At 37.0% G+C, this 12,780-nt stretch overlaps 2 protein-coding genes across 3 annotated transcripts in view; both read right to left on the reverse strand.

Annotated features, from left to right (window-relative positions):
- The window catches only part of VXN (vexin), a 965,102-nt gene that overhangs the window by 424,986 nt on the left and 527,336 nt on the right, over positions 1-12,780 (reverse strand). The gene's annotated exons all lie outside the window — the stretch shown is intronic.
- Positions 1-12,780, reverse strand: part of DNAJC5B (DnaJ heat shock protein family (Hsp40) member C5 beta) — an 81,372-nt gene that overhangs the window by 1,364 nt on the left and 67,228 nt on the right. Inside the window, exon 6 of one of the 2 annotated variants that reach the window (XM_050802080.1) lies at positions 12,379-12,464. The exons of the other annotated variant lie outside the window; for it this stretch is intronic. Coding sequence (XP_050658037.1) covers positions 12,427-12,464 — 38 coding nt within the window. The 3' untranslated portion in view covers positions 12,379-12,426. Of the gene's footprint in view, positions 1-12,378; positions 12,465-12,780 lie in introns of those variants that run through there. 2 annotated transcript variants of the gene reach the window in all.

Raw genomic sequence — 12,780 nt, forward strand, 5'->3', positions numbered from 1 at the left:
ACCTCACCTCCAACCTAGGCCTCAAAATATCATCAGAAAATTGCAAGAAACATGATCTCATAGTAAAAACAATTAGAGGTAGAGAAATAGATGTGTGTGTGTGTGAGACAAAGAGGGAGAGAGAGAATGAGAGAGGGAGAGACAGAGAGAGAGAGACAGAGAGAGAGTGATTACATATAGAAACAATGCATACTAAGATCCAATATAAACAGCAGAAGGCCAAATCAGACCCAGAAAGACTTCAAGAACTGCATTTATCAGATACAGAATACAAAATAATTACATTTTAAAAGTAATTAAATTAAATTAAATAATAGATCTTAAAATTTAAAAGAGAATTTCTGGAGATTAAAACATGGAAAAAACCTTCATGAATTGGCTTAATAGCTAAAGAAAGAATTAGTGAAGTAGAAAACAGATTGGAAGAGATTATCCAAAATTTAACAGAGACAAAGTGAAAATATAAAAGAGGTTAAAGGACATGATGGAAAGAATTGTAAGGTCTAACATATCTAACATAACTTTCAGAAAGAAATAAAAAAAAGGAGACACAATATTTGAAGATTTGATGGCTGAGACTATTCTAGAATTGATGAAATACACCAATCCATAGAACCAGCCAGGATAAATTAAAGAGCACAGTGGTTCACTGTTGTAATCCCAGCACTTTTGGAGGCTGAAGCAGTCAGATCATGAGGTCAGGAGATGACCATCCTGGCTAACATGGTGAAACTCCGTCTGTACTAAAAATCCAAAAATTAACTGGGTGTGGTGGCGCACACCTGTAGTCCCAGCTACTCGGGAGGCTGAGGCAAGGAGAATCACTTGAACTTGGGAGGCAGAGGTTGCAGTGAGCTGAGATTGTGCCACTGCACTCCAGCCTGGTGACAGAGTGATACTCTGTCTAAAAAAAAAAAGAGAGAGAGAGAAACCCATCTTTAAAACATCTTAGTCACATTGAAGAACAAAAGACAAGGATTTTGGGCCGGGTGCGGTGCCTCACGCCTGCAATCCCAGCACTTGGGGAGGCCAACGCAGGCAGATTACCTAAGGTCAGGACTTTGAAACCAGCCTGGCTAATGTAGTGAAACCCTATCTCTACAAAAAAAAAAAAAAAAAAAAAAAATTAGCCAGGCATGACAGCAGGCGCCTGTAATCCCAGCTACTCGGGAGGCTGATGCAGGAGAATCACTTGAACCTGGGAGGCAGTGGTTGCAGTGAGTCAAGATTGTGCCACTGCACTCTAGCCTGGGCAACAAGAGTGAAACTCCGTCTGAAAAAAAAAAGACAAGGATTTTAAAAGCAATCTTACTTGTCAATAGCAAATATGGAAGATAAAACTGTGGAGCTAAAAAAACTATGAAACTATGTCTCCAATATACTGAAAGAAGACATCAATCTATATTTATTGACAAACTCTCTTAATAAGTTACATTTCTTTTTTAAAAGAGCATGATAAAGATATTTTCAGACAGTAAAAAACAAATTTTTCTAACTGCAGACTCAATTTAAAAGATATAATTCAGGCAGAAACAGTTATCAGATGAAATAATTGAGGTGTAAAAAAATTTTTAAAAAACAGTAAATATGTCAGTAAAACCAAATAATTATTGAATATAAAACAGTAATAAAAATGTATGAGGCTTAAAATTGAGAAAAATCTAAAATATGAAAGTAATGTATAAGTCAGAAAGAGGTTGATCAGGGTTAAAGTGTTACAAAATTCTCGTATTGTTCAAGAGGAGGGTAAAGATAAGAATTGGCTTTAAATTTTGACAAATTAAGTATGTTTGATAAATTTTCAGGGTAATTCCAAAAGAACAGAAAAGAGAATATAATTTCCAAATCAGAGGACAGAAGGAAATTAAATAAGAAAAGACACTCTGACAATTTAAAAGAAAAAAAAAAAGAAATAGAAAAACATGTCAACTTAAAGTGATAAATAAAATGATAAAAAATTACCAAAAATTAGATATATGTATATATCTTATTATGTATCCAGCAGTGTTCTTAGCACTTTATGTATATTAACTCACTCAAAGTTATAATGATGCTATGAGGTAGGGTTGTTATTATAACCATTTTACAAATGAGAAAACGGGGGCACAGACTGTGTAACTAGGCCAACTTTACATGGGTAGGAAGTAATAGAGCTGATATTCAAACCAAGGCAGTGTTTCTCAGGGGTCTGTTCCCTTCAAGACTATTTCTATATTGTCTCTCACAAAAAGTAGGGTAATAGAAAAAGATCAAAGTACATTATATTGATGGTAATAAATACCAATGGATATAATACTCTATTTAAAAGAAAAATAGTGTCAGACCGAATTTTAAAAACCCAAGCTGCATTTAAAAATAAGGATAAAAGTAGAGAGTAAAATGATGAAAGCATATTTACCACACAAACACTGATGGGAAGAAAGCTAATGTAAGTATATTTTAACAGACAGAATAAAATAGAAGGCAAAACATTTCTGGAGCTAGAAGTAACTACATAATAATAAAATGTTTAGTTCACCAAGTAGCTGTAAATATTCTAAACTTATATACACTAATAACATAACCTCAAAATCAAAATCATAAATCAAAAATCAAGAGAACTTTATAGAGGAACAGAAGACTTCATCATCACAGTGGAAAATTTGACTGCTTTCAGCATCTAACTCATGAAATAAAGGAAGGAAATCTTACATAGAATTTGAAAAGGACTATGTCATAGACTGAATTGTGTCTCCCCCAAAATTCGTATGTTGAAGTCCTAATTCCTAGTACCTTACAATGTGATCATATTTGGAGATAGGGTCTTTAAAGAGGTAATTAAATTAGAAGGAGGCCACTAGAGTGGGCCCTAATCCAATAGGACTGGTGTCCTTATAAGAAGAGATTTGGACACTGAGGAAACACCATGTGAAATCACAGGGAGATGAACAGCTACCAAACAAGAAGAGGGGTCTCAGAAGAAACCAACCCTGCTACCTTGATCTCTGACTTCTGACCTCCAGAACTTTGAGAGAATAAATTTCTGTTGTTTAAAGCCCCAGTCTGTAGTAGTTTGTTATGGCTGCCTTAGCAAACTAATATATACAATAAATTAGCTTTATGCAATAGACATATATGGAACAATGAACCTAACAAATGCAGAATGTGTTGCTTTGAAGCAATGTGGATTGGCTAAGTTCCAGGCTGTACAGCAAATCCTAAGACATTTCAAAGCACTGGTATCATAGTGTTGACATTTTCTGATCACAGAGCAGTCAAGTTAGATACAAACAACAAGTAACCTCGAAATCCCAAGATTGAAAATTAAGATATACATAGGCCTAGCTTACAGATGAAAAAAAAAAAATCATAATAGAAATCAGAAAATATTTAGAACTCAGATGATAACAATATAAGAACGTCTGTGTGTGTGTGTGTATGTGTGTGTGAGTGTGTGTGTGTGTGTGTGTGTGTGAAACTGAAGTATAACTTATAGGAACATTTTAAATTTATAGTCTTAAATTTTTAATGTAAGAACAGAGGAAGGGCCAAAAATTAAGAAGCATAAAAGGAAGTTAGAAAATGAACAAAATAAACTGAGAAATAAGGAAGAAAGAAATTAAGTAGAACCAATCAACAAAACCAAAAGTTGTTTATTTGAGAAGACTGATAAGATTGTAAGACATCTGGTGAGAATGGTTAAAAAAAAAAACAGAGAGAAAGCAGAAATGACCAATGTAAAGAATAAAAAATAGAATAATCATGCAGATACTATAGATGTGTAAAGGATAAGAGGAAATCTTGAAGAAACCATTTTTTCTTTTTGTAAATAAAAAATAAGGGAAATCTAACTGGTCTATAAACATTAAATAAATTAAATCAATAGTTTAAAATTTGCACAGTTACACGCTAGCCCAGAAAGGTCTTCAAAATCCTGTAGAAAGAATCCTAGTATTACACAAACTCTCCAAGAGAAGTAAAAAACAAAGGAATACTTTGCAATTTATTTCATGAGGCATAATCTCGATGCAAAATACAGTAGGGAAAGTTTGAGGAAGGGAAATTATAGATCACTCTCACTCATTAACATTGTCACAAACATCTCAAACAAAATATTGACAGCTCATTTCATCAAATAATAAAATAGTTAATACATGAAGACTACACTGAGTTTAATTATCTAAGGAGTAGAAGGTTGCTTTAATATTGGAAAACCAATTCATATAATTCATCACATTAACAGATCAAAGGAGAAAAATCAGGACCATCTCAGTTGATGAAGAAAAAATATTTGATAAAATTTTAATCCACAATCAAATATGAAGTTCTAACAAAATATGAATAGAAGACAATTTTCTTAACCCGATCAAAAACCTATAGCAAACTTACTAATTACGATGCAACCCTGAAAGTACCTTCTCTTCAACATTTTACTAGTAGTCTTGGCAAACACAGAAAGGCAAGAGAAAAAACTGGGTTCACATACTTGGTATGGTTTAAAAAATAAAGAAAAAAATGATAAGAGATGGAAAGGAAGAATCAAAACTGTCAGTACTCACAGATGAGACAAACAGTTATGTAGAAACCCTAAAGAATCTACAGGTAAATAATTAAAATTAGCAAGAGAGTTTAGCTAGTTTCTTGGATTCAAAAATCAATGTTTTTAAAAGTACATTTCTATATGCCAAAAAGCAAGTAGAAAAATACATATATAATTGATAGTAAGAAAAATGGTAAAGTATTCAAAAATAAATATAACTAAAGATATGGAAAATACATCCTTAGTGAAAGCCAATAAATGGTGAAATATACCATGTCACTTATTAAAAGACTCAAATTCTTAAAGGTGTCAATTGTACCTGTGGATCTGTAGATTCACTGTAATTCTAACCAAGATCCTAAAAAGTTTTGCTTAGGGAATTCTTGTTAAAGAACTTGACAAAAACCTGATTTTGAGATTTATATAAGAAAGCAAAATACTAAGGATATGTGACTCTCCTGAAGTACAAGGGAGAAGGACTTGCTTAAACAGATATTAGGGATTATTATAAGTGGGCTTGGTATTGCATAAAATAAACAAAATCACCAATGGACTAGAACAGAAAGCCCAGAAACTGCTCCATATATCTATTGAAACTTAATGTTTATCAAAACCAAAATTAGAAATCAGTGTGCTGAAACAATTTGTTTTCTATCTGGAAAAAAAATGAAATTGGAGTCCCACATCATACCACATGTAAAAAATCAATTCCAGGTGATTAAACTCATATATGTGAAAAGGCAAAACTATAAAACTTTGAAAATCTATATCAGAGAATATCTTTATATGTTTGAGTTAGTACAGGAATTCTTAATCAAAACACAAAAATCACTAAACATAAAGGCAAAGACTTTTCACTTTTCAACATTAAAATCAATAACTTTGATTCATCAAAAGATGCCATAAAGAGTAAAACACCAAGTCACAAACTGGGAGAATATGTTCTAAATAAACATAATCAATGAAGAATCAATATCCAGAATATTTTAAAAATCAGTAAGGAAAAGGCAGATGATACAATCTTAAAACCTGCAAAAGATCTGAATGGGCATTTCATAGAAGGGGAAACCCCAATGAACAATGAACATATGAAAAGATGTCAACTTTAATCAAGGAGATAAAAACTAGAACCACAATGGCACACCGTTTCCCACCTATAAGATTGTCACACATTTACCATCTGGGGATGTCAAATGTAGGCAAGGGTGTAGGGCAACAGGAACTCTCGTTAACTGTTAGTGGGAATGTAAATTAGTGCAATGATTTTGCAGGACTGCTCAGTGTTACCTAATGAGTTATATAAGTGTGTATCCTTTGACTAAAAAATTACATCCTCTGTATACATATACCGAGAAAAACTCTAGCATTCATGCACCAGAAAATACATGCAAGAACATTCATAACAGCACCGTTTGTAATGTCAAAAAGTGGACGGTACTCAAATGTCCATTAGCAGTAGAATGGATAAGTAAATTATGGGATGGCCACCCAAAATATTATACAACAGTGAAAATACATGAATGACAGCCATAATGTGAATGAATCTCAGAAGGACAACGCTGAATGGAGCATACATAGACATAAAATGGGAATAACAGACACTGTGGGCTGCTAGAGTGGGGAGGGGAGAAGGGGGCATGGGTTAAAAAACTAACTATTGGGTACTATGCTCACTACCTGGGTGATGGGATCTGTACCCCACACTTCAGCGTCACACAATATACCATGTAACAACCCTGCACATGTACCCCCGAATCTAAAATAAAAGTTGAAACTATTTTTTAAAAAAAGAAATATTACACAGTAAAAATAAAGAAAGTTGAAGAAAGATAATTATTGCATGTAAATCTATTCACTTGAAGTTCAAAAATAGGGAAAACCAAGCAGTATGCCATTAGGATTATAAATAAAGTTGTAATACTAAAAAGAATAGTAAGAACTGGTCACACATGATTTAAGATCATTACGTCTGAAGAGCAAACAAGGAGCTCTAAAGGTGATGGTAACATTCTTTTTCTGAGGTAGAAACCCAGGTCATATTTATTTGTATCTATTTAATATTTGAGAAAAACAATAACAGATAAAGGAGTTAGGTAAATTATCCCCAGAACCTCAACCAGTAACTAGGGAGCTGAGGCCTGAGCCAGGATTGTCTGACTCCACAGCCCTCTGTCTTAGTCCCTGGGGTGGACTGCCCTCAAGTTAGCTGGCGTAAAAGGTTAGCTGGCGTAAAAGGCTGAGTCACCTTTTTGCTGTCCCTTTTCGGGAATTTTAATGCCTTCCTTAGGCCTGTGATATCCTCCACTCGCTGTGCTGCATGAATTTGCAGAGAACAAAGGACTCTCCTTTTCTGAAGGAAGAGTGTTCAGTTTCTTTCTCTAGTCAAATCTTGGTCTACCCTCTCCCCTACTATATATTTTTAAGATTGAAATGAGATTCACATAACTTAAAACCAACCACTTTAAAATGAACACTTCAGTGGCATTGAGTACAAATACGGCTAATGTATGACTCACACTTTGTCTAATTGAAAAACATTTTTATCTCCCCAAAAGGAAACCCAGTCCCCATTAAACAGTTGCTCCCTATTTGTCCCGCGCCACAGGCCCTGGCAACCACCAATCTACTTTCTGCCTCTTTGGATTTACCTATTCTGAATATTTAATATAAATTGAATCGTACAATGTTTGTCCTTTTGTGTTTGACTTCTTCCGTCTAGCATGATCTTCCCAGGTTCATCCACATTGTAGCATCCACATGTATCACTACCTCATTGCTTTTTATGGCGGAATAATATTTCACCTCCCCTCTATATTTTTGCATTTTTCTCCATGGAGTCTCTCAAGTCCTTTTCCCCCTTCCCTAGGTAATCCTACCACTCTTGCACTTCTCTAGCAAACTGTTGGGGATTCCAGCTACTTCCACTTATCACGTTTCATTTTGATGGTTTGAACCTTTGTGTAAGCATATCTCAGTTTGGGTTTCTTTGCAAAAATAGTCATTGCACAACTTCTGCTTCATTCGATTACCTGATAAAACTATTCAATAGAACAGCCCAATATGACTCTACCTGCCTTGCCTGGCATGCAAAGCACTATTCACCATCTTATCCCTAAGAATATGGGGAGAGGCTGTGATAGTTCTTTGCTTGTACTAAGATTGGTCCCTTCTACAGTGCACCATCCCCAGAGTCCCCTACCCCTCAACTCCTCCTCCTTCTTAAAGTCTTCTGCTTTAAATGTCACTTCCTGGGAAAGTGTCCTCAACCTGCATGCAGGTGAGGCCCCAAGTGCTCACTTTCACAGCCCCTGTACTTCTTCTTTGGCAGGCTTATGTACCTGTAAATTAACTAGTTCTTTGTGTGATTATTTATTTAATATTTGTCTCCCCATTTCCCTTGCTAGTTTGTAAGGTCCAAAGTACCAGGAACTATGTCTTTACTTTCTCTAGCCCCTGGTATAGCATCAGGCAAATACTAAGTGATCAGTAAATGTTTGCTGTCCGAAGACTATCTCAATAAACCTGACCAGTAAGTTTGCTCACTGAACCTTAATGGCCAAAAATCAAAGAAATCTTGGGTTCACTTTGAGCTGCTTTTTGGGGGAGCATTCAGAGCTGACAAACCTGTCCTACTGCTCTGGCCTAAGACCTTGATGGTACTTTCTTGCTGCTTCCGTATAAAGAAGAAGCACAGCACTCTTGACTTGCAAGCATTGTTTTCCATGCATTATTTCTAGAAATTGATTCCTTTTGATTGAGGGAAAGGGGTAGGAAGAAGCATGATATGTGGGGAGTGGCAAAAAGGGGAAGGATGAATTTAATCTCTTCCTTGGTGCCTTTTCCCTGGGCAGTAAGATGTGATGAATACTAAATAGCAAATGTAATAAATGTCTCAATATCTTGGCCAAGAGTGAGAGTCTAATTACAAGCCATATGGCCTCTTCATCTCAGTGGTTTTGTGGTTGTGAATGTATTTGGGTTTTATCCAGGTGAGTGGCAAGAACAGTTAAGCAGTCAACAGATTTTTCTATGAACTGAATCTCACATTTTTAGATCCAAGGTCAATAGTATAAAACTCTTTTTCTTTTATTCTCCCTCCTTTAAAAAAAATTGGGGCAATCATGACTCCACAGTTTTTTGTTTTGTTTTGTTTAGGGTTTTTGTTTTGTTTTGTTTTTTTAGGGTTTAGCTGGAAATTTTGGTTGGAGGTCATTCTACTGCCTTCAGCTTGGAAAAATCAAACTGAATTTAGCTCTTATATTGTGGGTTTGCTTTGTCAGGGTGTTCAGAGGTAACTGGTTCCAATTTGGGCTCTTGCTCCATACCTTCTCTCTCTCTCTCTCTCTCTCTGTCACACACACACACACACACACACACACACACACACACACGCATGCAAGCACATATACTACATACAGATACATTGTCCCACGAAATAAGGCTCTCTCTCAAGATGGTCTGTAAGGCCCTCATAGTGGAATTCTATTTCATTGTGGCTTTCAGCTGTTAAAGGAGTATAGGGTCTAAGTGAGCTTTTTTTAAACATACCACCCAAAATTTCACAAAGTAGAACTCCTAATTTGTGAGCATATGAAAGTAAGGGAAATAAGTTGGTACCTATTACCTTTTACCTTTAAGGTTTCAAATTTTCAAAGACAACAAAACTGGGGAAGGGTTCCCCCAAGACACTATCTATCTTCCATTTGATCTTGATTGATTCATAAGAACAACAGAATGCCTCTGTGTTCCTGGGGTCTCATTTTGGGAGTATATTGGGAGTATATTTCTATTTTAAGAAAGACATAGGAATCCACTTATAAGTTCTGTAGTTGCCAGTGAATACTGAAGATGCCACTGTTTGAACTTTCCCCCATTTATTTCTTAAAGGTAGAAGCTGGATTATACTTTCTGATATAGTTTAAAGGGCCATAAAAACCCAAACAAATCTATCCCCTTTGCTACCAAATCCCACACTGTAACACCACTATTGAACAGAGTTTGGTACAATTTTATATCATCAAAAGGTATCTTAGACTTCAGCTAGAGTCAAGGAGTAGGCATGTTTGAATATGCACACAATAACAAATACACAAGACAAAGTCTTGGATACATAATTAGAATTGTTAAAACTCTCTTAAGGCAGGTGAGAAATATTTCTAATAGTTTTTATAAGTCAACAATTAAGAAAGGAGTTGATATTTCAAATTTGGATTTTCATAAATTAAGAAATAGTTATAATGTCCTATAACATGTACTTAAAAGTGAAATTTGTAGTGTTTGGTCACTGATATGGTTTGGCTCTGTGTTACCACACAAATCTCATTTTGAGTAGGAATCCTTATGTGTCAAGGGAGGTGACTGGATCATGGAGACGGTTTCCCCCAAGCTGTTCTCATGATAGTGAGTTCTCACAAGATCTGATTGGGTTAAAAGTGTGACACTTCCCTTTCACTCACTCCTCTCTCTCCTGTCACCTTATGAAGAAGGTGTTTGCTTCTCCTTCACCTTCCTCCATGATTATAAATTTCCTGAGGCCTCCCCAGCCATGCAGAACTGCGAGGTCCATTAAACCTCTTTTGTTTATAAATTACCCGGTCTCAGGTGGTATTTTTATAGCAGAGTGGTATTTTTATAACAGACTAATACAGAAAGTTGGTACAGGCAGAGTGGGGTACTGCTATAAAGACAACCTGAAAATATGGAAGCGACTTTGGGATTGGGTAACAGGCAGAGGTTGGAACAGTTTGGAGGGCTCAGAAGAAGACAGGAAGATGTGGGAAAGTTTGGAACTTTCTAGATACTTGTTGAATGGCTTTGACCAAAATGCTGATAGTGATATGGACAATGAAGTCCAGGCTGAGGTCATCTCAGACAGAGATGAGGAACTTGTTGGGAACTGAAGCAAAGGTCACTCATGCTATGCTTTAGCAAAGAGACTGACAGCATTTTGCCCCTGTCCTAGAGATCTGTGGAACTTTGAACTTGAGAGAGATGATTTAGGGTATCTGGTGGAAGAAATGTCTAAGCAGCAAAGCATTCAAGAGGTGATCTGGCTGATTCTGAAAGCCAGTTATACGTGTTCACAAAGAGATGGTTTGAATTTATGGAATTTATGTTTAAAAGGCAAGCAGAGCATAAGGTTTGGAAGATTTGCAGCCTGACTATATGATAGAAAAAAAAAATCCATTTTCTGGGGAGGAATTCAAGCCTGCTGCAGAAATTTACGTAAGTAACGAGAAACTGAATGTTAATAGCCAAGATCATGGGGAAACTGTCTCCAGGGCATGTACAGACCTTCAGAGAAGGCCCTCCAATCACAAGCCTGGAGGCCTAGGAGAAAAAAAAATGGCTCCTTGGGCCAGGTCTAGGGCCCCACTGCTCTATGCAGCTTCAAGACTTGGTGCCCTGCATCCCAGCCACTCCAGCTCCAGATGAGGCTGAAAGGGGCCAAGGTACTCTTCAGAGGTGCCTCAAACCTTGGTGGCTTCTACGTGGTATTGGGCCTGCTGGTGTGCAGAACACAAGAGTTGAACTTTGAGATCCTCTGCCTAGATTTCAGAGGATGTATGGAAATGCCTGGATGTCAAGGCAGAAGTCTGCTGCAGGGGTAAAGCCCTCATGGAGAGCCTCTGCTAGGGCAATGCAGAAGGGAAATATGGGTTTGGAGCCCCCACATACAGTCCCCACTGGGGCACTGCCTAGTGGAGCAGTGAGAAGAAGGCCACCATCCTCCAGACCCCAGAAAGGTAGACCCATCAATAGCTTGCACCAAGAGCCTGGAAAAGCCACAGGTACTCAATGCCAGCTAGGAAAAGCAGCTGCAAGGGCTGTACCCTGCAGAGCCCTGCAAAGCCACAGGGACAGAGCTGCCCAAGGCTGTGGGAGCCCACCTCTTGCATCACCATGCCCTGGATATGAGACATAAAATCAAAGGAGATTTTGGAGCTTTAAGATTTAATGACTGCCCAGCCAGGGTTCAGACTTGTCTGGGGCCTGTGGTCCCTTTGTTTTGACCAGTTTCTCCTATTTGGATTGGGAACATTTACCCAATGCCTGTACCTCCATTGTATCTTGGAAGTAACTAACTTGCTTTTGCTTTTACAGGCTCATAGGTAGAAGGGACTTGCCTTGTCTCAGATGAGACTTTGGACTTGGACTTTTGAGTTAATGCTGGAATGAGTTAAGACTTTGGGGGACTGTTGGGAAAGGATGATTTGTTTTGAAATGTGAAAAGGACATGAGATTTTGGAGGGGGCAGGGGCAGAATGATATGGTTTGGCTCTATGTCCCTATCAAATTTTATCTCAAATTTTAACTTGCATGTGTCAAGGGAGGGACCTGGTGGGAGGTGACTGGATTATGGGGCTGGTGTCCCTCATCCTGTTCTCATGATAGTGAGTGAATTCTCATGAGATCTGAAGGTTTAAAAGTGTGGCACTTACCCTTTGCTCACTCTCTCTCTCTCACCTGCTGCCTTGTGAAGAAGGTGCTTGCTTCTCCTTCACTTTCTGCCATGATTGTAAGTTTCCTAAGGCCTCCTCAGCCATGTAGAACTGTGAGTCAATTAAACCTCTTTTGCTTATAAATTACCCATTCTCTGATTGTATCTTTATAATAGTGTGAAAACAGACTGCTACAGTAACTGAATTCAAATCATAAATGTATTTCCCTAGTTAACCCCTGTTCCTTTCTCTTATTTGTTCATACAGTAAGATATAAGAAGACAAAGTGTTAAGTAGCTATTACTTTTATTCCGGAGTAAAGATTGCCCCATAGTAGTTTTACTCTACTTTGCATCTTGACATTTCTGGATAAAAGATGGGGAGAATAATAGAAGAAAGAACTGCTAACCATATTTCCTTAAAATCAGTGCTCGTGTATGAAAAATTAATTTCCTGTGGTAATCTTCATATGCTGGTCAAATCTCCAAGTACAGTATAATAATCTGTAACATAGCATTTAGATGGGTAATTAATATAAAGCACTGGCTCCACTTAGTCTTCCCCATCCCACCTTGTCTCATCTTAATTTGTTTTCTTCTTCCCTAAAACCAGAGTATTATGCTCTGGAGGCATTTTGTCTTTTTCCTTGCCAGTGAGGATTGGCTCCTCTGTTCTTTTAAACATCCTTATATAATGTAGATTTTAAAATGTAAATGTAAAGTTAGCTAATAGTTCCTTCGAAGAAAAATTCTGTTGGCAAAAGTCATCAAACTTGAAATCCCGATTTATAGTCCACACGAGGAAATATCCTCAGTAGTG

This window comes from Macaca thibetana, chromosome 8 (assembly GCF_024542745.1).
Source record: "Macaca thibetana thibetana isolate TM-01 chromosome 8, ASM2454274v1, whole genome shotgun sequence".
NCBI classification, from domain to species: domain Eukaryota; kingdom Metazoa; phylum Chordata; class Mammalia; order Primates; family Cercopithecidae; genus Macaca; species Macaca thibetana.